General features: G+C 43.3%; 1 protein-coding gene across 3 annotated transcripts in view; it reads right to left on the bottom strand.

Moving 5' to 3' along the window:
- The window catches only part of LOC105559522, a 167,070-nt gene that overhangs the window by 77,829 nt on the left and 64,228 nt on the right, over window positions 1–25,013 (bottom strand). For all 3 annotated transcript variants that reach the window (XR_001008754.1, XM_012007878.1, XM_012007879.1), the window contains exon 4: window positions 968–1,099. Coding sequence is in view for 2 of the 3 variants with exons in the window: in XM_012007878.1 (XP_011863268.1) it covers window positions 968–1,099 (132 nt within the window). In the remaining variant the exon portion in view is untranslated. The remainder of the gene's footprint in view (window positions 1–967; window positions 1,100–25,013) is intronic.

Below are 25,013 nucleotides of genomic sequence, written 5' to 3'. Positions count from 1 at the left end.
CCATGTATTGTAGACCAGCCTTTAGACAGCAATTTTTAATAATTAATAACTCGTTAACTATTGCGAAAATTGCAAAATGGTAGAGGATTTTTCGACTCAGACTAGTCCGCTCTATTCATAAATAGAGATGAGGCGGGTAACACCCTGTATATAAATCATAACATGAATGAAATATGGAGAATGATTTCAATTTTTTAGAGGTCAAGTTTTCATTTTATGTGCTAACTCCAACTAATTGACATCTTATCGACAAGGCAGAGTAATATAACTTAAAGGAAAGTCCCCCTATTATGCGATAGGATCCTAATGTGGGATAGCGGTGTTTCTGTTAAATGAAGGCATCACCTGGTTGATTTCACCATGAATTTATTGCCCGTAGAGCGAAATCTGTTTAGTGGAAAATTGATTGTTAGATCGTGTAATCGTTGCAAAAAAAGATTTGTGGTTGAAGTTGGATGTTGAAATCCTTTCGGATACACATATGTTCCCAAATAAAAAAATATTGGCTATACCAAGACGATTTCAGTCTGCAGCTTACGTCGAAAGGAAAGTCGGGGAAATAATTGGCGATTGTCATAAATCAACATTTTCGCAATACCCACAGTAATTGACCATTGTGAACTTCCGTTCGCAATAAAAGCGATCGGCGTAACGACCGCAAAACACAAAAGATTCAGAATACGAATCTTCTAGTGAAATTCTGATGAAGCAATGTATGCCGATACCCATCGTTCGACTTTCACCGTTGATCAGCACAAGCAGGAAATTCCCGAGTATCTCGATTCGCGTGCTTACTTAATCGCTAAATCGTTCGTATTCTCTGATAATCGCTGTTTGATTCGAGCGATTGATAATAGCTGTTCGAGCGAGTCGATCTTTAACCGATACGGCCGTAAAGATGTTGTTACGACGCTTTTTCTTATTTCGAGCGCAACAAAATTTCAGTGAAGCAAACAAAATGACTTACCCAGCAGCGCCTGGAAGAGTCTGCTCTTGAAGATGCGTATGACGCGCTCGATAGCTAATCGCAGCTGCTTGTCTTGTGGTCTCGTCAGCTTGGCATGGTAATCCTCCAGGAGCTCCAGAGCTCGATGAGCTTCTAGAAATAGAGAAAAGATAAACGGATAGATTAGAGGGAATCGGCGCAGGCCAGTTTCTGGTTAACGATATAAATATGATTTCGTCGCCATTCATCAAATTTGATCGACTGAACCGCGCGTTTTCATTTCACTGTCTATCGAACACTTCGCCATCGTTTCGTCATTAGCTATTTCCTTCATTATCGCAACACTGCTATTTGTATCGCTAATTGATTAACCATATTTGCGAAGCATTACAAATCCGATGTAATTGAATGTAATTTGATGCAATCCGTGCCTCCCTCCAAAGCCCTCGTTTTCACACGTTTCATTAATTAAACATCTGTCAGTGCGCATTAATTAGTAGAGTGTATATTATCGATATTACACTTTCCACGCGTCTAACTCCGGGCTTTTAAATTACGGTATAGCCAGAAATTTCCAATGTGAAATTCGGAGGGTCGCGACGCGCGAGCGATGATCCGAGAAATTGAAAATAGAGCCGGAGACCGCGTATGAAAGCGAGAGAAAATAAAAGTATTTATTTATTTATTTTGCACGGGCAAAGGGAATTAAAATAACGTGACAAATCATCGATTATTCGATTCCTCGGATAAGTAAATAAACATGCCCGTACGTACGAAGCGTTATCTAAGTGTTTTAAATATTTAAAAAACGTAGAAACAAATATGATGATGCCAGGACTCTCGCCAAGAGTTCATTACTCTTTGCGATTTCCTTAATTAAATGTGGCGTGGACTAATGTTTGCCGTTCGATCTACTAAATAAAAATTCTTTGACTCGATATTACTTATTTTCGACGTATAACATACGATATTGGAAGAGCAGCGGCATCGATATTGCACATGGTATACGAAAATTTCTCACAGCTATGCGCCATATATCTTTCCCACGCACGAAGATCGTATTCAACTTATTTTTGCCATTTTCCTTTTCCTGCTAGCCATCATAAACACCCCCTCCCCCCCCTCCTTCGCCGACGTGAGAGAGAATGAGAGTACGAAGCCATTTGGAGGGTGAAACGACTCGAGAATCTCGTGCAACGGTGAGTGCAAGTCAAGAACAAATAACGGCAATTGCATCAGTTTCATGGCAACGCCACCGATGCAACAGCTTCTTTGCTCTACTGGTCTCCACCCTCTTCTTCCTACGAATGTACTCTCATTGCGCACGATACGGCTAGAGGTCGTTGATATATGTACATTTGTATAGATGCCGAAAGTGACTGAAGATAATATAAATAATTTAATAAATTATTAATGTAACGAAATTATTAATGTAACGTACAGAAACTCTTTAAAAAAAAAACAACTTAAATATTGTTACAACTCAATCATCAATGCATCAATTACAAGCTTCATTTTTGTCATTACAAAAAAAATAAGATTCAAACTGCACGGATATTGGAGAAATATTCGACTTTCATTTATCAAATGCAAACTTTGCAGTGTCTGAATTATCCGTAATGTATGCAATTAACCGAGAATAAAGAAATTAATTAAAAAAATAGGTCAAGAAGAAATCAACGAAGACCTCGGAGAGAAAATATAGGGAGCGAAATCTCGGTAACGGAAAATCACTTCGAATAAATTTCCGAGGAACAATTGCAAATCCGCAGAAAAATACTAATGATCTCGACGTTTCTACAATTAGCATTATCATATCGCGACTTCGCCTGCGCACTTGTTGATTCGCGTTATCGTTCGTAAGAACCGCCGGGATTCCCGCAGGATGAATTTCACATCTATCGGATGACTCGGACCCCTTCTCGCTCGACGGAAAACGGATGTTCCGTCAACAAGAAAGATCGCAAACAGGCACATCCGGTCGGATGATAATGCGTCTTCGCTTTCTCACGATTTTCCACTTTGTTCCCATTTTACGATTTCACGATGAGAATATGATCAAATTCTGTCGACAGATGCTTCCTCGACATTACACATATCTCTGTCATAAAAGCAATGAGAGGGAGTGTGTGTGAGAGAGAGAGGGGGGGAGGGGGAGAAGCTGACCTTGTCTGACGATACAATACTTTGCTTCGCGCAATCTTATTAAGTCCTACAAAACTTACTGAAATTTTCCCCCGGAAAACTACAGCTTCAAATAATAATTCCGCTCGTGTTATATTTAACAGCAACAAGTAAACAAAAGAGGCCAATTTTTACGAGCGTAAAAGATGACAATGTAATATTTTTTAAAAATCAAAGATGTTACAGTAGCGTTGAAATATAAGAACGCTATCTTATATTTCGATTTTAACATCTTTGATTTTTTAAAAAATATTATATTGTCATCTTTTAAGTAAGCTCGTAAAAATTGGCCTCTTTTGTTTGCTTGTTTAACCTAAAATTTACTCAATTTGTTTGACAACGAAATACATTTTTCCCTTTTTTTCTAATGCGTGAGATATAAAATAATAATAGTAAATAAATAATAGTAATAAGATATGAAAGGAAATATCACACTTCACTCACGCGTCAGAGCAAAAGGCATATCGCCTACCAAAATTCACATCGTTCTCACTGAAAGAGTAATTGACACTTTTGTCTGTATTTAGTCTCAAATGAAAGAGGAAACGTTTGTACAGCAAACCGTTCGTTGTGGTTTAGAAATTTATAGTTACAGCAGCAAAATATTTGTAGCATGATTAGCTACGGCAGCGAAAATTTGTTTCCCCGCACAATTCGCAAAGCGCGCCTGTCACGAGGCGAAAAATATCCGCGCAACAAGATACGTCAATTTGTCCGTTTTATTTTAATAGAAGCTGTTTTTCACACATCTCAATATCCGCATTCACGAGCAAGTGAGAAAAGCGCGCGCCAAAAAAGTGGTATATAAAATCACTTGATGCTATGATCCGCGCGCAAAATGGAGAAAAACCGAAAGGCGGTACAGCTCGCGTTCAATTAGCGATATTACGGGAAAGTGCCATTGACGCATTGCTGCTGCGAAAAATTCATCGTTCCAATGAGAGACAGAGAAAAAAGGGAGAGCTTTCAAGCCTGGAACACGGGCAGCCAATTACACGAAAGATCGAGACACGCGTCCGGTCCCATCTGTGCGCGCTTCCGCGTGTGAGAGCAGCAGGTCCACAAGATGAAGCGCGGGGAGGCGGGAGAACGAGAAAGGAAGGGAAATTTCTCGGTCGCTAATAACACGGCAATGAGCACGTCATCCACCTTCACGAGTGCGACACTGAAACTATGCCAAGTATGACCGTTTATCCCGGCTTTATGGTTCATCCGGCTGCACGTCGCGCTTCATGAATTATAACGCCGTATCTCCCTTACGAGACGCGCGCTCGATGTTCGCGAGCACGACGCGAACGAACGAGGCTCGTCACGGGGTTGGTGAGGGGGCCATGTTCGCCAAGCCCCTTATGGTCCCCGCGGTCCCGGACTTGCGTCAAGAAAGGGATACGTTTCCTTCAACGTTCGTCGAGTCGATCCCGTCACATCGCACTTTTCAGGAAACGAGCGTGACACGACGTACAGTAAATGCAATTATTACATGTACGTAGAATACCAGGTTCTGCGAACTTTTTTCACAAGAAAATAACCAACGGAATTGTTAAATAAATTTAAGGCGAATAAGTGCAACAGGACCGATATGATTCTAATCTAATACGAATAATTGTAACATGCCGTTCTTGCGGCCCGAGCTGGTTCTTTGTAACGTGATAATAATATTAGAATTATTAAACGACACAGTAGAGCTAAAGACCGAATCAATGATGCGAGTGAAATAAACGAAACCTACTCTTATTCAGACGATATATTTGAAACCTTTAATATTTGCGCGGCCCACATGGAGGCCCAACTGATCGCGTGTGCACGTGAATTTTATATACGAGCCTATAATCGAGAATTATAGGCCGCGTATAATCTAGTTTACGTTTCTATTCAAAGCCCGATCTAAGGCAATGGGTGTCGGAAGGGCGATATACCGTTATTTTCGTCTTTCATTACGCGGGCCGCTGACATAGTTCGCACGCAATAATTAAAGGGAGCCCCTCTGCGTTCGTCTAATTAAAGCGCGGTAATTATTGAAGTGAATTACGAGCAGTCTCCTCCGTTTCGTAACGACGCAGGACAAGTCGACGGGGTCGCGATAATTATTTCGCTCGCAGCAGCCACGTAAAGGAGCAGACATTAGGAGGAAACATTGAATTTACACGTCATCTCGAAACTCAAGTACGGATCCCCAATGAGCGCGGGAATTTTTTTTTGTTTACAGAATTGACACGCACATATGTATGTAGGTCGACGCATTTACGTACGAACGTCAACAACTCTTCAACGCAATTTTATGCGGCAGTAAATTCAGAATTCATCATTCTGGCAGGAAAAACGAACTATCGACAAACTGTCGAGCAAGAGCGTGGGCTAGAAATCTCGGCTACATATAATGCACCTGATGCACACGTGTGTAGAATCCGCCGAGATCCCACAGACAATTTCGATCACGCTTATAATTTACACGATAACGTCGCGCTCGCGTAAACGCGAATCACAACTGGCCGTAGCATACGATTTCCTACACTGAAAAAAATTTCTGGTTGAATATGGACGAATCAGATAATTCCTTTAGGATTTACCAGAATTCCTTTAGGATCTACCAGAATTTCTGTAGGATTACAGGAATTCTGGTAAATCCTAAAGGAATTCTGGTAAATCCTAAAGGAATTATCTGTTTCGTCCATATTCAACCAGAAATTTTTTTCAGTGTATAAACGGCGTAATAAATAAAGTGTAAAAACAACGTCACTTACGGAAACTGATAAAAATTAACGTGTCGAATAAAATCGTAGTGCCGAACGAATGTACACGATACGCGCGAAAATTCTGTATCTCTTAAAAACAGCGACTGGACTTATTGTTAGTAATTTTGTTTTGCGCCTGAAGAGTTATTGCGTTCTACTTGCGTTCAACGATAAATGTTAAAATGTACAAAACATTCGCCGCGTCAATCAAGTATATGTAAATGGGAAAAGACGGTCATCTATCACTCATATTTATAAAACCATATATAAAGACAAATGGAACGATTGTCACAGCGAAACTCGTGAAAAATGAGCCATGAAGCATGCCCGAGCGACGGCCCGCCTAGTATATTACCTCGTACACGCGGAATGTCAGAAAAGGGACAAATGTTCTGTTAGTAGCACATTCCAGGTATGCGCAGGGCATGCAAAATTGCGAGGGAAAAATATCGCAGATTGAATTGTTTACAGGCTATCGGGGCAAATTAAAGCTCGCCGTACAAAAACAAAACGCGATGTACGACGCCGCGCGGCAAGGGAGCCGCGGTAATCCACAAAATGTGCACGCGCGCGTGCATTGCTTATATACAAAATAATTTCGTGTGACGAGGTCAAATTTTCGCGAATCCGACCCGGCCGACCAACAATCGCGTAAAACCGATTTTCCGCGAATTCGCGAAAGCATTTAATCCGTGATGCCATATTCATCGTGATATCTAGTGCGCGTAGGGGGTAAACAAGCGGGTCGCGGAATACGAATTTTCCGAATTTGCGGCCCGCAAGGATATCGGCTTGTACCTGCGGAATTATGTAAATTCCGAGTAATTGGATTCCCTACCCCTTCTCGCCCCTTCTCCGCTTTGTGCGTGCCATGTTTGCAGGGATACGCACATACGTCATCTCTGAACCGACGTAAAAAAACAAACAAACAAAAGAGGTCGATGTTTCATTAACGACACGCAAATTAATCCAAGTCATTAACCTCTGTCAAAGGTTTCACTCCGAAAAGCTTGCTTAGCTTTAGGGGTGTGAAAATCTACCCGTTGGCATAAAATTGTGCTGCGAATAAATAATATTCAATTAATAAAAACAATTAAAAAAATTCACAAGGCTCTAATGCGAGAACACAAATACGAAGTGAGAAAGGAGTAAGAGCCAAGACCGAGGGGGAAACCGCTGAGGGTATTGCGGTGTACAGATTTGCGGTATTACTGGGCCTTACTGGGCATTAGGCCTTGCTGGGACATTGTAAAGATAAAATAAGATAAAATAAGATAATGAGATAAAGTAATGCCCACTGGGCATTAGTGGGCATTGGTGTACAAGATTTTGGTCAGCGGTTTCCCCCTCGGCCAAGATAGGATGTTGGTGTCTAAATAATTTTAATTTTAAGTCTATTGAGAAAAATAATACCTCAGCCAGGGTTTGAACCTGGACCTCTCTCTCACAACTAGGCGGGCGTCTCACCAATTCGACCACCGAGGTATGTGGTAACAATTATTTATAAATAACACTCAATTCGAGCTCTACTTTGACAGCTTTAATATAAAACTCATTTAGTTACATTCAGCTAAAAGGACATTTAATTTTAAACGTAAAAAAAAAACTTGTTTTCCACGTGAGAGAACGTTTTTACGTTCTACATATATTCATGCAGTAGTTTTTAAACTGCAAACATTGTTTATATAAATTCACGGTCCGCTGCGACTCGGTCAGGTCTGCGATCCTCCCCCTTCTACTATTACTAGAAAACATGAATCGAGTATGCGGCTGGTATGCAAACCGCGAGATCCGCTATTTTACAATCGACAGGCCGCATGCCGGCAAGAGGGAGGGCATATCAGAAGCACCGAATTACCATTTAGTCTAGTTATCTCTAATTACCAGCGGCGGTGTGGAACAATGCGCGCCCGTGTAATATTAAGGGACGGAGCAGATAGTCGGCGCGTAACTCGACGTATTCAAAGTAGTTGAATAATTGCGGATTCACCTTGCGCGAGGCACAGAATGGCGATTCGATTTATCTTCGAGGGGGACGGGTTACACTTGCAGCGATTAGGAAACGGAGTGTACAAGGAACGAATCGTTGTAAAGCATGTAACGTTCCCTCGCATGAATCACAGGAGACACCGGAGAGAGGATCGCCAGCAACATCTTTCGACGATCGCGGGACCCGCGGGAAGCGAGAACGTATCAGCAGAAAAATTAAATCCTCGCAAGAGAGAAAGATAAAGGTAACAGGAACGCGGATACGGGGAAAAAAATATAACGATAGATTGCAATACGGGAAACAATATCGCGCGATATTTCTCATCTAGATAATTTCGAGTGTCTTGAATACTCGTGAGTTTAAGTGAGTTTGCGCTTTTAATTGCCCGTCGGAGTCGTGAAGAAAATGGAAAAAAGGTTCTTCTATTTCTGCCTGCCCCGCCCTGTTGCATACATGTAATCGCATTTCCTCTGCATTTCTCTGCATATGCGTTGTCGAGCCCCGTCTTGTAGGAAGCTTTGCTATTGCCGTTGGATATGCAGCGAGATAATACAATGATTCGGGAACATCAGAGACACTTTTATTGAAATCGGAGAGTATTCGACATACCTACATGGAGAGACAGAGAGAGAGAGAGAGAGAGAGAGAGAGAGAGAGAGAGAGAGAGAGAGAGCGAGCAGAGTGCATATCACTTTGATCAGGATAAAATCCAAATGGCAAAGGGTAACGTACTTCGCGTTGTATTGAAATAAAAAAAACAAAACGAAGACAAAGGCGAGCGCGCGCGCGTATTCTCTCGAGTCATTATTCGACATTCTCCTTAATTAAAAATGTCATCGGATAATCGCCCAGCAAAGGTCGCGCTTATCGAGATATTCGAGACTGCACATGGCAGGGCAAATAAACAGCGAACAAACGAAACTTATTCTTTTCGTCTTGCTGGTGGCACCGGGAGAATGGTGGGCGAGACGGGAGAGAGACAGGAACGTATCGTGCATATGTAGCGGCGAGTGGACGGGAGCTGGCAGATGCAAAGGCACTCGACGAGAAAGCCAAGCGGAACGTGAAGAATAAACTGGTCGGACGATACAGCGGTAATGTGCAGCTGACAAGGGAAAACTGCGGGCGGTTCTCGATGACCGCTCGAATTGCATTTCGCGCCAGCAGCGTGGGGAGGAAAGTAATCGCGAATCAATTGCCATCTAACGATTCGCCACTTGCACAGCCAGCGCATTCTTGGTACAATCTAGTCCTCGGTCCAATTTATTCGCGCCATAGCTATAGTCACCGGCCGGAAAATGAACGTTAATGATATCTCGTACGGATTAAGGACAGGAAAGCTTGTTGCGAGTAATTAAATCACTTAGCATTTCTCTTTTCTTCTCTCAGAATGTGCGTCCACTTTCAACTTTTTCTTACTCTTAATCGCGCAATTGTCAACCGAGAGGAGAGAACGGGCTTCCTATAAGGCAGATTTGCTGGCAGATGCAAAGATACTTTTCTCGAGAGAGAGGAGGCCGGCGCGGGGAGTAAATCGGTCGCCAACGAGCAGAGAAAGAGAAAGAGAGAGAGAGAGAGAGAGGAGGGATAGAGTGGGCAAAGTGGAAGCAGCTGGAAAAGTTGACTCGACGTCGCGAATCCTTTTTCCTTGCGTCTCGACTATGAGAAAATGTGAAACTCCTTCCGTTCTGGAGAAACAACTGTCTTTCGTCCTTCCGGCTTTCTCTCTTTCCGAACCTACACACTCGCTACTCTTATTCCCTTCGATTCTACTATATTAAACGCTACTTTCTCTCCTTTTTTTCTCTGATGGTTATTGCGACCATACATTTTCCATTATTTATCGGCAATTAACAGATATGACAATGTCGAGAAACGGGTTTCTCGGTTCAACGTTAACATTGTTCGTTCGCGAGAAATCAATGTGAACCTATCGATATTCGATATGTTCCTCAATATGTTTTATGTTCCAAGACGACAGAGTTCGTTCGCATTTAGTTGACGTACTTTCGACAAGAATCCCCCAGTATGTAAAAGCGCTAAATGTCTAAGCGAATCGTAGCCGATGGGTATAAGCTGGTTTAAATGAAATTAATAAACAACGCGATGCGCGCCAGGGCTGCTATTAATTCACGTAGCAATCTGTATAACCCCGGGTCCGACGGAGTCGAGGCAACTTGCGGAAGAACGCCCGTCAGTTTCAGGATTAATCACGGCCACGTGTCAAGCGGCGATGTAAGCGATGGACAATAAAGTAGAAAATCGCGGGCGAGCGGGGCTCAAAAGCCGACAGTACAACAAACAACGCCGATTTAATCCGCGTTCTGCGCACGACGGTTAAAATGGACCACCGCCCAGCTAGCCGGCCAGCCAGCCAGCCAGCCAACGGTCGTCCGAACCAACCGTAGCGTAAAACCGCGATAATCTCGATGGTCATTTGCCTCCACTTTCTCGTTCGCGAATTTTTCCGCCCTGGGGAATCTTTGTCCGCTTATCCATACACCAATTCGAACGCGCCGTCGTCTCCCTCGTGTTAAGGGGATCCTAAAGCCGCTGGCGGACTCGATCAGTGTCGATAAGATAGGAGACGGAATTAAAAACGTCAATTATCGACATTTTTAATTCCAAGTTCTACTTTAGACTTTTGTCACTTCAGACCGGCGTTTTCGGCGGCGGTAAAGAAAAGGTTGGTGGGCTAGAGATTCGGCCCGAGAAATTGATAGCCAATCAATTTGCAACTTTTACGAAAAAGCAGCAATTTTATTAGCTACACATTGCTGAGACCGATATTTTCGATCGAATTCTAGCACCGTCAACACCACGGCTTTACTGACAATCTGACAGATGTTTGGCAGCGATCTCACTCGAAAAAGTCTACGACTATTTCTACACGCCATACCGCTCTTTATCTCTTTTTCTACACTGAAAAAAATTTCTGGTTGAATATGGACGAATCAGATAATTCCTTTAGGATTTACCAGAATTCCTTTAGGATTTACCAGAATTTCTGTAGGATTACAGAACAATATCGTGCAATTGGAACTAAGATTAATAACCTAGAAAAAAAGATTACTTCTAATAAACGCAAGTCCAGAAACCCAAGTCTACACTGAAAAAAATTTCTGGTTGAATATGGACGAATCAGATAATTCCTTTAGGATTTACCAGAATTCCTTTAGGATTTACCAGAATTTCTGTAGGATTACAGGAATTCTGGTAAATCCTAAAGGAATTATCTGATTCGTCCATATTCAACCAGAAATTTTTTTCAGTGTAGACTTGGGTTTCTGGACTTGCGTTTATTAGAAGTAATCTTTTTTTCTAGGTTATTAATCTTAGTTCCAATTGCACGATATTGTTCTTATATGTTGTCCCTAGAGTATGCTGGTCTCATTTTGTATATATTTATTGTAGAATTCTTGCATCAAGCAAATATTGTCGTCAAGTGTATAAAAAATTAGTAAAATTTAAAAAAAATTTTTTTTTGTTTTTGATATAAAGTCGACCAGCATAGTCTAGATTTTGCTGCGTACTTCAATTCCCTAAAAGAGTTTTGCATTTCTATAAAGCCAATTAAAAGATTACCTCCAACAAAGAATGTCGATAAAACAGACGGCTTTAGGATCCCCTTAAATTGAATGCGCAAGAGATGACCGTGTTACCTGGACACGAAGACGGCACGGTTTGACATGGAGCTGATTTTGGGTAAAAGAAATGCCGGGAAAATGAAACTAGGGTCGCTCGTGTGACAGGAACAAATCCCGGAGAATTAGCGCGCGCGCGCGCGCGCGCAATTCTTCCGGGTTATTCATGGTTCCGGGGTCACGAGACGCTAAAAAATCACCAGGCAATCCTTTCGCGGGTGCCACCGACGCCGCGGCGCTACAGTATCAATTTCCCGTTCCGCTCTTCGACGTCGTCGCCCGCGCGTAAATCGTCGCAGCAGCGGCACGACGGAATATTAAATCTCGCTACTTTAATTGTTGTTACCCGGCTCGCCGTTGCCGATCGACAAATCACAGGCCGCGGATAAATCACGGCGATACGCCAGTTAGAAGCGTGTAATCCCTCGTTCCTTTTTTATTGGTACTGAATTCTCTTTTTTAGTTTTTTTTTTTTTTTTTTTCGAAAAAGCTGCCTCCACGTTGAGTCGGTTGGACAGCAGACGCGAGGAAAATAAAAATCGACAGTGCGTTTTTCGCGCGCAGCGAGATTTTCTTGAAATCGTAACGGCCAACTGTCGGGGAAAAAAACGCTGTCACGATTGTTCCGAGCAAACAGAAAGTAAATAAATAAGCACGTAAACGGGGACTGAAATTATCATATGATGTCATTCAATTTGTTCGCGGGCGTAATAAAACGATACTGTCCTTCGTCTATAACTGCGCTTTCTGTGGCGCGCGTATTGACGTACGCAGGGTACATCGAAACGAGGTAGACAAGCAACGAATGTACCGAGAATCTTCCCGGTGAAGTGACGTAGACGTTTGTTAAAGCTGAGGAGCGGTTCAGACCGGTGCGATTCGATAATAACGTTAATGGCATAATGCGACACGCCGATCGATAAAGCTTTTCTTCGAAACGCAGCAGACAAAAAGCGAGCTTCACCGGGAGATGCGGCGGATGTGCTTTACCCTTTGTTTATTCGACAAGCTCTCCACGGCATTTGCATGTACAACCCTCAACCAGGCGCAGCCCGGCGCAGCGTTTAACCGCTTTATTATGCAAAATCTTCCGTTATCTTTCCCCGCCCTTTTTTTTTGCTTCTCTATCTAAGCTTTCGGCCTCGCGTTACGCTCGTTTCTTTCCGCCCGCCTCGCGCGGTGATCACCCCTTAACATTACGCTAATCCCGCGGATACCCGGAAACACACGGAAACGTGTGTTTCGCTTGAACGTAACTTCCCGCACGAAACTCCTCGCGGGCGCGTCGAGTTGACTTCCCGAATTAATTATCCCACTTTCGTCGTCCACGAGCTTCGCACCGGCGACAGACGGAGAAGGCCGACATTTGAAGCCGTAGAAATAATTACAGTGGCCTTCCATGAAATTTCGAAACTCCGCCCGACTGAAACCTACGCAATTGTTTAAGCACCCCCACTCTCTCTCTCTCTGTCTCTTTCTCTCCCTCGCTCTTTTTTCTCGCTGTCTCTCTCTTTCTCGAGTAATAGACAGCTTGTGCAGTGGGTGCATATCTCTTCTTCTCCGCCTAAATACCGTCAGGTTGTCACTCTAGTCACTCTAGTTGTCTTATCAGAGAAAAGAAAACAACTCGAACGCACGTCGGTCTCTCTGTCTGTCTGTCTCTGTCTCTCAAGTGTTACAACGGAGCGCTCTTACATATGAAAAAGCGCGATATAATCGACACGTCCTTTATCTTTTCAAGTTACTAGGAGGAGCCAGCGGAAAGGATACTTATTGTAATTTCTAACGCCTGCCTAAAACAATTAGGTCCCTTTATGTCGCGTCGCAACGTTTCACTCAACCGCCGGCTCGATTAGCAAAGGTACTTACGATATCGTTCGAGGTAGAGAACAGTAGGAAGATAACAGCACATGCCGTTATCCCCGTGCACGTGAGTATACATGTCTGCTAATTAACAGTTGATCCTCCGGTGGTGCGATTGTGTGGCAATACTATATTCCCGGATCTCCATTGGTTCGGCTGGCGGCAGATGGCGAACGATTTCACTTGTCACTTTGGGAAAGCGGACACGTTTCTCGCGACGACTTCCGGTCGATCGGGAAAAGTTTTTCAGCGCCCTCGGCGGCAAACAATTAGCGATACGTAGAAAGAGGCGGACACGTACTCGGTGGAACTTTCACGAGTTTTTCGTTGGTCGGAGTCGACGATCGATTTTTTTCGACGGCAGATTTTGGTACACGATCTTCGAAATATCGCTAATGCGGCCCGCCGGGTCTCTTGACGTCCGTAAACATCGGCACTTGGCAAACTGTTCGAATTGCACTTCCGTAGATGGACATCTCGGATTATCACCGTTGCGTGAAATTCAACGCCTAGAAACACCGCCGGTTTTAAATAAAAGAACGCCGCTTCATTGTTTCATTTCATTCCGGCTGTTTCGATGTTATATATTAGATGATAAATCAGTTCCTAATTGCGCGACGGGCCGAGAGAATTACTTCAGGGGAAACAACGACGGCGCAACGTATAACGCAATTTCGCGATACGCAACAGGCGCAAAATCTACCGATGAAAAAAATTCGAGGAAATCCGCGCGGGATGTTAGACCTGCTCAAAGCTTCGAATCCGCGCAGAATAACGCTGAATAATGTTTCCGCCGGCCGTTATTCAGCGATTTCATCCAAATTATCCGCAAAGAGTTGCCCGCGAGCTCGTTATACTTGTTACTATGACGACAGCAGTTGCGCGAATTTTCATGATTTGCCGAACGAATTTACACTTTGCCGCCGGTGCCCTCCACGCGGAACCGCCCTCGATACATTAGGAACGAACTCGGTTAGGAATAAATTAAGAAAGAACACGGAGAGACCGATATTGGTCGACCAATTCGAATTGGTGAGACGCCCGCCTAGAGTGTAGAGAGGTGCAGGCTGAGGTAATATTTTTCGCAAGAAATTTTCTGCATTATTAAAATTGCCAGATACGGTCAAGAAAACACTGACGTTCTTAATTACCGCCGGCGACACTTAAGAATATTCTTATTGGTTATTTTAATTTCAAGTTATTTTCGCCTTGGCCGGTCTTTCCGCGAAAGAAAAAAAAAAGACAAGATAAAACTGAAAGGCAAAATGTCGCGAAGCGTTTATCGTTTACGCTCGACCAAATGCGTGTCGAATGACCGCGCAGGGGGGGGGAGGGAGGGAGGGAGGGAAAGTAACTGCCGATAATGTGAAGGACCGATTATGCAACTGCGAGCGGGAAACGCTTGCAGTCAAGCGCACACACGTCGGGCGTCACACGTGATGCGCGCGGTCGCGAGCGTCTGCATCGGACGCACGCAATCAATTTTCGGAGCTACGCACCTGTCAACAGGTTAATCCCTCTTGCCGTGCCGTACGCGGTGGCAACCCTTTCTTTCTGCAACTCGCTAACACTACGCGTTTGCGCTTAAGGGGCGCCGCCGCGCCCGCTTTTACCGCGAAACTTGACGTGCCTCGGGGCAAGCCCGGGAAACATTTCGCTGAAATTAATTTCACGCTGCATTATATCGACGTAACAAAATTATAATTGTTAACTTTGTGTCGTGCCGGCGTAAAAAAAAATCGATACTTGAGCCACAGAAGCGGTCCTGTTTCACTCAACTCTCTCTCTCTCTCTCGTCGATTATTTACCGGTGTTTGTCATCTCAAGCGATTAGACTTGCGATTCCCGTAGGATGTACCCAATATATATTCCTCGCAAAATTGATCGCGTCCTATCCCTCTTCAGGATGCAATAACGTTAAACGTTCTCGGTTAACGAGTCACGTGAGATTGGCATTATTCTTGCGGACATTTAAGGGACGGCAGAAGCGATTATCGTTTCCCGGCGCTGCGTAACACTTTGCGTAACGAGTAATTACGTTGGCGGGATTGTATTTTTGCCCACGACGGGCTGTCAATGCGTTTCGCGACGGTGTTTTTGGCTGTTCGTCACGTGCTGTCGGCGCATTATGCCCGCGTCGCTCGGTCGTTCAGCTACGCAATTTCGGCTGCGTTTAACGTCGCCGGGACACGAATCGACCGTCGACATGTTCTAATTATGTAATTTCTATGGAAACAGTTCCAATTTCCATAATGAGCTTGCGAATGAAATTATCGGCTGTTACACTAACCGAGGGACCAACCGGAATTTGCATCTCCGCCGGTCTACGGCAGTTCGAGAATGACGATTACGCTGAATGTGCCTTTCTACGGCTTGTTAGCATCACTTCGCAATATCAATTACCAAATGAATTCGCCGAGAATTTTGAAGCGATGAAAACCGCGCTTTGTACTTCACCGTGGAACGTGTCTTTCCATAGAGAAATTGAGCTGATTGTCGAAAACGTCAATTTAACCGATAATTGCGTTAAATCATGGGCACAATCAAATAAACCCGCGTTGTTTCTTAAACGAAAACCCGATAATACATCCGGATTATCGTTTTCCTCGGCGCGAATAAAATAAATATTCATGAGATATTATCGGTAACGATCGCGTATAAAATAATGCGTGCCCGTTAAAACTTTGCGTCACTAAAATGTATTATTATAAAAGAGGGAAAAAGATTCAATAGTATACGCGAGCTTTTCTTACAGTTTTCGAGAGAGAGAGAAAACTTGACGCTACGAGGGCTCTCCGTTATCTTGTTCGCGTACTTACGAGTTAAGAAGAGTCTCGAGTTGCCGGGGGAATTGCTATTTATCGTAATGAAAAACGCAGACGTGTAAAGGAAGTAAGCTTGAAGAACTGTAAGAGGAGAAAAAATTATTGCCAATGACAGGACGGGCGGTAGCGCAATTGTTAGAATCCTAAGTTCGCTCCGCGAAACGGTGCGTCGTGTTTTGCGCGCGCGTGTACGCAGGTACGCGACGAGCGACGTAACATAACGCGACGAAGCCGCGAGCAAAATTACTCAGGTTGCATTGAACTGCCGGATGACACGTAACGAAATCGGCAACGCGCGACAAACGTTCGAAAAATCTAACGTGAGTTCCGCGCTACGAGCGCGAAGTCCTCGCACATTCGTCACGGATTCAGCAGATTTTCTGGCGTTTTTCAGAGTGTCGCATGAAAGAATTCATAGCCTCGTAGTTTTATCACGCGCCAGGTGTTAGAATCGTCGACCTATATAAGATTTCGTCAATGAACAGAGTTGCTTTCCGCGATTTTCCGCGCGCGAGCATGCATCGCGATCGATAACGGGCGATTCTATAATTGATGTCATTACGGAGACAACAAGTATTACGTGATAATTTTTCTGGCACGACGAATGCATTTTCCACTCTTTTAAAACCGATACTTGACACTTGGTACATGTTTAACGTTTAAAACGTGGGAATGACCGAGTGCAGTTTCCCCCTTCCCCGTTATTCGTTTAATCCAAGTTAGAATATTAAAATTAACAGAGGCACAAGCGCCGGAGAGATTATCGGTGCACAAATGATATTGTTTTCGCGAATTACACCGGGCGTCCTCCCGGAGAAGTCGAGAGAATCTCTCGAAACCTCCGCACAGATGACACTTCAATGGCACGTGATTTTAAAAGCTTCCATCCATCACGTTAGTAATCACTCCGTAATCCCAGTTGCGCACAACGCACTCGCACAAAAAAAACCGCCATTACGTAATCACTCGGCGATTCTTGAAAAATTCAATCCGGACTTTGGTTTGCAGGCCCGCTCGCGGAGTAGCGTCTTCCGCGGGGATCATCCCGTGGAGGAGAGGAGTCGCGAGAGCCGACGCGCGGGGATCGACTTGACGGTAGGGTCGGCGGCGCATCCCCGCGGTACCTATGTCGAGGACAAAGTCGCGGATAACGAGAGCGCGAGGGCAGATTCTCCGCGCGAAGGAAGCTCGCGGTGGGGCGGCGCGCGGCGCACACGCTCGCGGCTCGCGTTCAACCCGCACGGAGCGGCTCTAACCCGCTGACTGCCGGAGTCGCCCCTTTTCCACCCGCCACGAACCGTCAGCCCCTAACCCGGGGGCTATCCCCTGGTCCCCGCGCGGTCGACCTACCGTCACCCACCTACCCGTCGCCCAACCACCCCAGCGCGCCAGCACCACCAGCCCTTCTACCATCACCTCCGCCGTCACCTTCGCGAAACCGCCGCTCCTCCCGCCGCCGCCGCCGCTGCGCCGGTGTCTATTACCGTGGCGACGTTGACCCGCTGCGCCCCTTGCTTTGTGAAATCTTTCCGACTTTTGTCTCCCCTGTCGTCCGCCCCCTCCTTTCTTCCCCTTCGTTGTATTTTCGTAAGGTAGATCCCGCGAATATCGGTTTCCGATGTCGCCGCGCGGCACCAAAATTGAAGGACTACCGGGGGAAAAGCCACATGTCTAATTTGAGAAAATGGAGGAACGGCTGCGTCGAAATTGCATTTATTCGCGCGCCGATTCATTCGCCGTCGTTTGTGAGGATCACGGCGCGATAAGCTGTTCACGCATCTGCGTGTATGATATAAAATTCTGAGGGAGGTTTGTGTAACGTTGGGATGAGTGAGATTATAAAAAGGAATTAAGTAACTTGGGTTTAAGCGCGCTTGCTTCAAATAGCGAGGAAATATCGCGGTGCGGTAACGTGAAAATGTCTTTCGCTATCGAGTTCTCTCATCGACCGAGGCGGAGGCCTTTTCAACTCTCGAAGATCCTCGGAGAAAAAGAACGGATAGAGCCGGAACGGAACGGAAGAACTCGTCAGCCAATCTAATAGCTTTTTACGCCTTATTACTCGTCGTTGCGCTCAACCGAATAGCGGTTGGAATAGGAAAATACATGTAATACGAATAGACCGGCCGGGATTCATCAGCAGGAGATTCGTGCAGCGTGGCGGCTAACGGAAGGGAATGCGTCCGTAAATCCCAGAAACTCTTAAAAGACAAGCACACCTCGCCTTCAATTCGTTTGCACGAAGATGGTGGCACGTAGAAGCGATTTGCTGACGCACGAAAAATTTCGGTAGACGCTATCGCGCGAATTCCGGAACGGAGAATAGTCGATCGTCTCGTTTAACTGCACGAATTTAGGATCGCGCGACAAATACTTTTATCATGCGACGCGTAATTAATAGCAGAATCAAATAATACGTTTTATAAAACATGTGACATTAGCAGACTTCTTGTTTTTATATATGGATTCAAAAAGTGAGCCTCAAATCTAACTTGGTAATCTCCTCTTGACAATTTCAAAGAGTTAATATTTCTGTAAGTTTCAGACTACTATAATAAAATTTTACACATCCACAGAAAAGATTTTCGGATCCAATGTTGTTACACAATTGTCGCACGGAAAGAAAATGATGTACCAATAGTATCAGTGTAATTGAAATAAATTGTTTCAAACAAAATCAGTGTTAACGAATGAAAAACATCAGTAGTTGTCTTGATAATCTAAATATTTAGTTCAATGTGAAGGGTAAACCGCTGCGGCATTACTGGGCATTTTTTGGGCATTATAAAGATAAAATTAGATAAAACAAATAAGATAAAATAAGATAATAAGATAAAGTAATGCCCACTGCGCATTAGTGGGCATACAAGATTTTGACCAGCGGTTTCCCCCTCGATTCAACGCTCGAAATTAAAATCAACAGCAAATACACTTGAGTGAATTATTAGATTTATGTTTGTGGCAGCCCGTGACACATTAATTCAAGCAGCTTTACTTCTTTTTTAATTCAACAGCATTTTTTTCCGTGCACAAAATAGAGTCGATGCCCATAGCATCGTATTTATTATTGAGAAAGCAATTTTAATCTTAAGTGGAAAATCCTTAAACCCAGAATAAAATAATGTCGGTGCGAGCGCACTAACACATCGAGAGAAGATTTATTCCAAACGCAAGAGTATATAAACTTAGATTTATATACAGTACCGGTCAAAATTATATCACCTTCACGTTTTCCGAGCACAACTTTCGTCAAGGTGCATCGAGTGTGCTCAAAGTTTACAGTAGACACCTGATAACAGGTGCATCTTGTGTGCACGAAGGGTAATGAAATTTGACAAAATACACCAGGATTTTCCAATATTTCATTCGTCCACTTAAAAATTGCTTATGCCCAAAAACTCGAAAGGTGATATCATTTTGGCTAATACGAGTACTGTACGTTACCCTTATCTCGCAATACTACGTCATTATTTGCTTTATCACATAAGATCGTGATAAGTTCAAATAGGTCAAGGCTGTTATCTCGTTATCAGAAACACTTTTTTAGAAGGTACCCGAGTAAAACATTAATAAGGCTGTGAAGAGGCCCTGATCAGTTTTCCTTAATATTAATCGGGTCCTAATACGTGCACAGTTGAAAAATTTGTGTTAAATTTAACAGATATCACATGTCCCAAACGGTCCACGTAACTCTTTGTGTTAATTTAACATAATATAGATATGTTAAATGATCACACTAATACTCTGTTAATATTTTAACACAAAATAAATGCAAATCTCAAAATAATTTGAAATAAATTTTGTGTAAAATTAACATATTTCTAATGACAAAATGAACCTTGAAAAATGCAATTTCTACATTTTACAGATATAGTAATAGGCTAAGTCACAATCGACTCGCCTTTTGTACTAATGCGGGATGATTTTTACATACTTGCGAGAAAGCCTAAGCGAGTGGTACTAGTACTATTCAGGCTACCGTTTGTCAAACTCTATTATGAGGGAATACGTGAAACTACACTGAAAAAAATTTCTGGTTGAATATGGACGAATCAGATAATTCCTTTAGGATTTACCAGAATTCCTGTAATCCTACAGAAATTCTGGTAAATCCTAAAGGAATTCTGGTAAATCCTAAAGGAATTATCTGATTCGTCCATATTCAACCAGAAATTTTTTTCAGTGTAGGGGCATTAACAATATTTAATAAGGCCCCGACGTGACAATAGTAGGGTATCCCTCTTTAAGGAATCCTTATCGGTGCCTTTAACTGCTTGAATTAGCCCTGACATTTTTTTACTCGGGTACTTCTACTTAAAAAATAACAAGAAAACGAAATTGCATAAAAATTGAGGCGCATTGACATTCCTCTACTTCTGATCTACTTTTAAATTGGGAAGATCTATTTAAAATCACGCGTGTTCGTGTAACGAAAAAAGCTGGATCTTACTAATTACAGTAATTAATAGAATGTACTCGGCCGACTTGTGTTACATTAACATCACCGAAGTGAACGTGAATCGGGCAAAAGCGAGGGATCGCGCCTTCCGTGGTCCGTTTGATCATGATCGTTTGACGATGGCACCAAAGAGACCTCGAGAACCATCCCGCTGACAAGACAGACCGTCGGAAATAGGAGCAGCAGATGGAGAAAGGAGGAGAGTGATCTGTTCGAGGAGGTGCGTCGTACCAAGAAATCGGTACGTCGATAGCAATCGCTTTGTAATCACTGCATCAGTTATACAATTATCCGAGCTACATGAGACGCTACGTATTATCATTAATAACTTGCAAATATCCTCGATACTGTGTTGAGTGTTGCAAGGACTGTCAACTGACGTGTCTCATTGGCACGCGGTACTGCTCATAATTTTTCCAACGACAAACATTTTATACTTTAAATTAAAAATGTAAACAGGCCAATAAAAAGAACGAGCCAAGTGAAGGTAACAGAATGATAATGTACATTTGAGAGTATAAAACCGCGAACGTTTACGACATTTACAAATATAATCTCGCTAATATTATTGCGAAGTTATTTTCTTAGGCATTGAATACAATTTTATTAATAACATGTTTATTGATTAGAAAGTAGCGCTCTTTAAACTACGTTTCCTATAAACGAAAAGGACGTGCGAAAGAAAAGACGTGGAATAAAATGTCAGCGGAAACAATGGTGAAATTAGTTGAACAAGTGTAAAATGTTTGCAAAGCAGTAATCAAGGCAAAGGGTTAGCACATTGATGAATATTATTTAAATAAGAATTAATAAGTAATCTTTTAATCAACTATTATTACGTTACATTTAATCTACTAGCTTATCATGTAGAACAGTTTTCATTAATAAATATTAGTTTTCCGTGATATAACCCTCTATGTTTTAATTCTTCGAGTCGTTTAAATAGTTACGAGCGGTACTGTACACGTAAAGTACAGCGAACTGTAATTTGCAAGTTAAAATAGCCAATGATATAACATTAATTAAAGGACGATTTAATAAATGCGCGTGAAAAACGGTAGTTAACGGTGGTAACAGACGCGCGATCTTTAATTATGTATTTTTGCCGAAATGAATCGAGAGAAGTCCGCGAAACTAATCCACAGGGGCCGCACAACAATAACGACAGAGAAAAACAGATAACGACAGAGATAAATTTCAACGTAGCTCTCGGTTACCAACGTAAAGTACATAATGTCACTAAGTACTGGCTGAAAATTTTAGTTGAAAAATAAACGCGAAGATGTCATCATAAGTACTGCTTATTGCGATAAATATTGCCACGTGCCTCAGTGGTCGAATTGGTGAGACGTCCGCCGAGAGCGTAGGGAGGTCCAGGTTCAAACCCTGACTGAGGTAATATTTTTCGCAATAACTTTTCTCTGTGATAAAAAAACGCGTTGCCCAGTTATGGTAGATTGGAAGCTTAATTGTTGCTAGTCGTGCACTGGCGTCAAATAATTCTTGATGTTATGAAATTTTAATTACACCATAAATGAAACTTAGGGTTTCACTTTCCGTATACCGGGCTCGCGGTACACAAGGGGGAATCGGGCGTTCGCGACTAATCTAAATTCGCAAACTGTTTTTGAACAACGTTTGCCGATAATGTTGGCGGACCTAACCCGTGCCGCGCGGCGGCGGTTCTCTCCCTTAAATGATCTCTGTAATACGACCGCGTCGCGGTAGATTACAGGCAATTACACCCGTCGTTCAGACGAATCGTAGCCGCGTAGCTGGAGGTTGGCGCGGGTTATTTGGCGTCCCCGAGGGCAGTCCTGTGCAATCCAGGAACTTCAATATTTGGTATAGGTATACCCCCTGTATACCATCGGGATAGTCTTCGAACCGGTTTCCCCGTGTGCGGGCTTGATGACGTGCAAATTGGGTTACTCGCCCACGGGAATCGCATAATTGAATTTCGTCAGGTGTGCTTATTATCGAGCACACCTTCCAGTCGAACACCGCGCGATAGAATCGAGATTTTCGCTGCCCGATCCGCGCTATCCTTTCTCGGCCGGTAAACGCGGCGGGCAGATCAATACGTCACGTTAGACAGGACCACCGCGTGCATCTGCTTGAGCAGCGAATTTATACGAGCTTATCGTAAAATCCGTCGAAGCAATATCCATCAAATTGTCAATTTATCCCCGATTACCCTTGATTAGGATAAATCAACGTCGTGAAAACGCCGTCTGGAAATCGTCGCCTTGATACCAGTTTACTTCAACCGCCACAAAAGAGATCCGTACATTTTTTAACAACTATTTAAGGGCTTGTAAAGTAAGTGTCGTCCTCCCCCGCCGGCCTGCCTGGCGCGCTACACGAGTCTCCACTTTGTAAGTTCCTTCTGCGCAGGAAGTCCTATGTAATTCACTAGCGCCACTTGTAGCAATATACCGCCTTCATCTATCCAGGAAACGTTCCTCCAGCCTGTTCGTACTCGCAGGAAATATTCTGTAGACGCGGCGCGTTCGCTATAGCTAGGGGTGGCATTTTCATGTTATCTTTATACGCAAAATATCGCGAAATGCCCCAGGGACGTTTTTAATGTCGTTTCTTTAAATTTTCGAGTCCCCTACTTCGTTTTAACACGTTTTTAAAACGCAAAATAACGCACAATGACCCGCAAACACGTAAAATAGCGTCCAAATAACGTCAAAAATCGCAATTTTCCTTAGTGAACATTTTTAACGTCAATGTTGTGTCACTTGTATCAGAGAAAAGGGTTGAAAATTATTCAAAATCAACTCTGCAAGTAAATTATTATATTTGAAGGATTACCTTTTTCTTGTTACTTTGACGTCAATAATTTTGCTAGAGATTGTGAAATGTTACCACTCAGTTCTTTTTGTTCAATTTTAGGGCTAAACCAAAGAGATTTATGCCTTTAGTTTACTTTTTTAGACATGTTACTGCTTTTATAGCCTGAAAATGATATGTAATTTCAGTAATTTGTTCCTCGCTATTTTAATATGTTATGTTTTATGTTGCATTTTTAACATATGCTTAGCTTTAATAAATGTCGTAAATTCTTCTGTCAAACCATTAAGGTCCGGTTTCACCGACGTTGTTTAGTTTTAAGCTTAGCTTAATTCGTTCTTTGTCTCTTTCTAAAGTAACAGTTGGAAAGGGACAAAGAACGAATTAAACCAAGTTTAAAGTTAAGCGACGTTGGTGAAACCGGGCCTAAGTCGTCTTACTGAAGCCCCGTCCACCTCTGATCACGGCAAAATCTGGTAAAACAAGACGCAAGAGGTGGCAAAAAATAACATCAAAATGTCACACCTCTAGCTATAGCTCCCTATCTCGTAAGCGCAACGGCAGATAAGCGGAGTAAGAACTTCGCCTTGACCCGAGTTTACGCGACATCCGACATTATTTCGTTATAATTAGAAATATTTATCAGACACGAAAAAAATTACCGCGCCCACCCAAGTTCGTAGATTATTTTTATCGAACACGCAGTGGGTTTAAATGAGCGCGACGCACACTTTACGGCCCGTATTTATTATCGTTTCTCAATTCTCGTCTCAGGAGTACATCAAGCGAGATACTCAGATTGGAGTTTCATGCCTTGAGGTACGGACGGTTCAATAGTTACATTTTGATTAAAGATCAACTGAAACTGTATTCAGCTGAAAAGGGGACCGATTACTCACCTGGAATTCGCCTTGTGAGTCGAGACTTCGATCAAAGCGGCGATACGCAATGAGCGACACGCAATTTTTCCCGACTCAAATCTCTTAGATGAGACGACGTCGGAAAACTATTTTCTAAAACTTCCCTTGAGAATCTCTATTGAATCGAGTTTACAAACAAAACTATCAAATTCCGTCGCAAGGTTTCGTCTATTAAATTCGTCTATTAAACAGCATCATGTCGCAAGTCTGGTTTTAGCTGAGTTTTTCAGCAGAATCACGACTACAAATACGGATCTGTGTGTGTGTGTGAATAAAACAAGAGCGCTCTGTGCAAGCGCGTGTGTGCCCTCATGTTGTCTGAGTTGCTGAATTGAAATGTGCGGTAAACAGCGCTAATAAGTTTGATGCGGAGAATCAACAAGCGCGATAAGGTAAGCAGAGATTGCGCCAAATCAGGCTTGCGAATACAAGCAATGGCGCAATACAGTAAGAGTCGCCTTGCCGTATTGCAGTCCTTAATTACGTAACGCGGTAACGGCACAGGGGACGTTTGACGGGAGTTCCGGGCGACCGGATAACGACCAGCCCTTGCCGGCATGCGCGCAGCGGGGGGCGGCCAAAGCGGGGGTCGCGAGGGAAAGAATGAGAGTAGACGCGAAAGTAGCTGTGTCAGGAGTCATAAACTTG

This window comes from Vollenhovia emeryi, unplaced genomic scaffold (genome assembly GCF_000949405.1).
Source record: "Vollenhovia emeryi isolate VEMERY1.0 unplaced genomic scaffold, V.emery_V1.0 DF939266.1, whole genome shotgun sequence".
Lineage (NCBI taxonomy): Eukaryota > Metazoa > Arthropoda > Insecta > Hymenoptera > Formicidae > Vollenhovia > Vollenhovia emeryi.
This window is presented reverse-complemented; position numbering and strand designations above follow the sequence as displayed.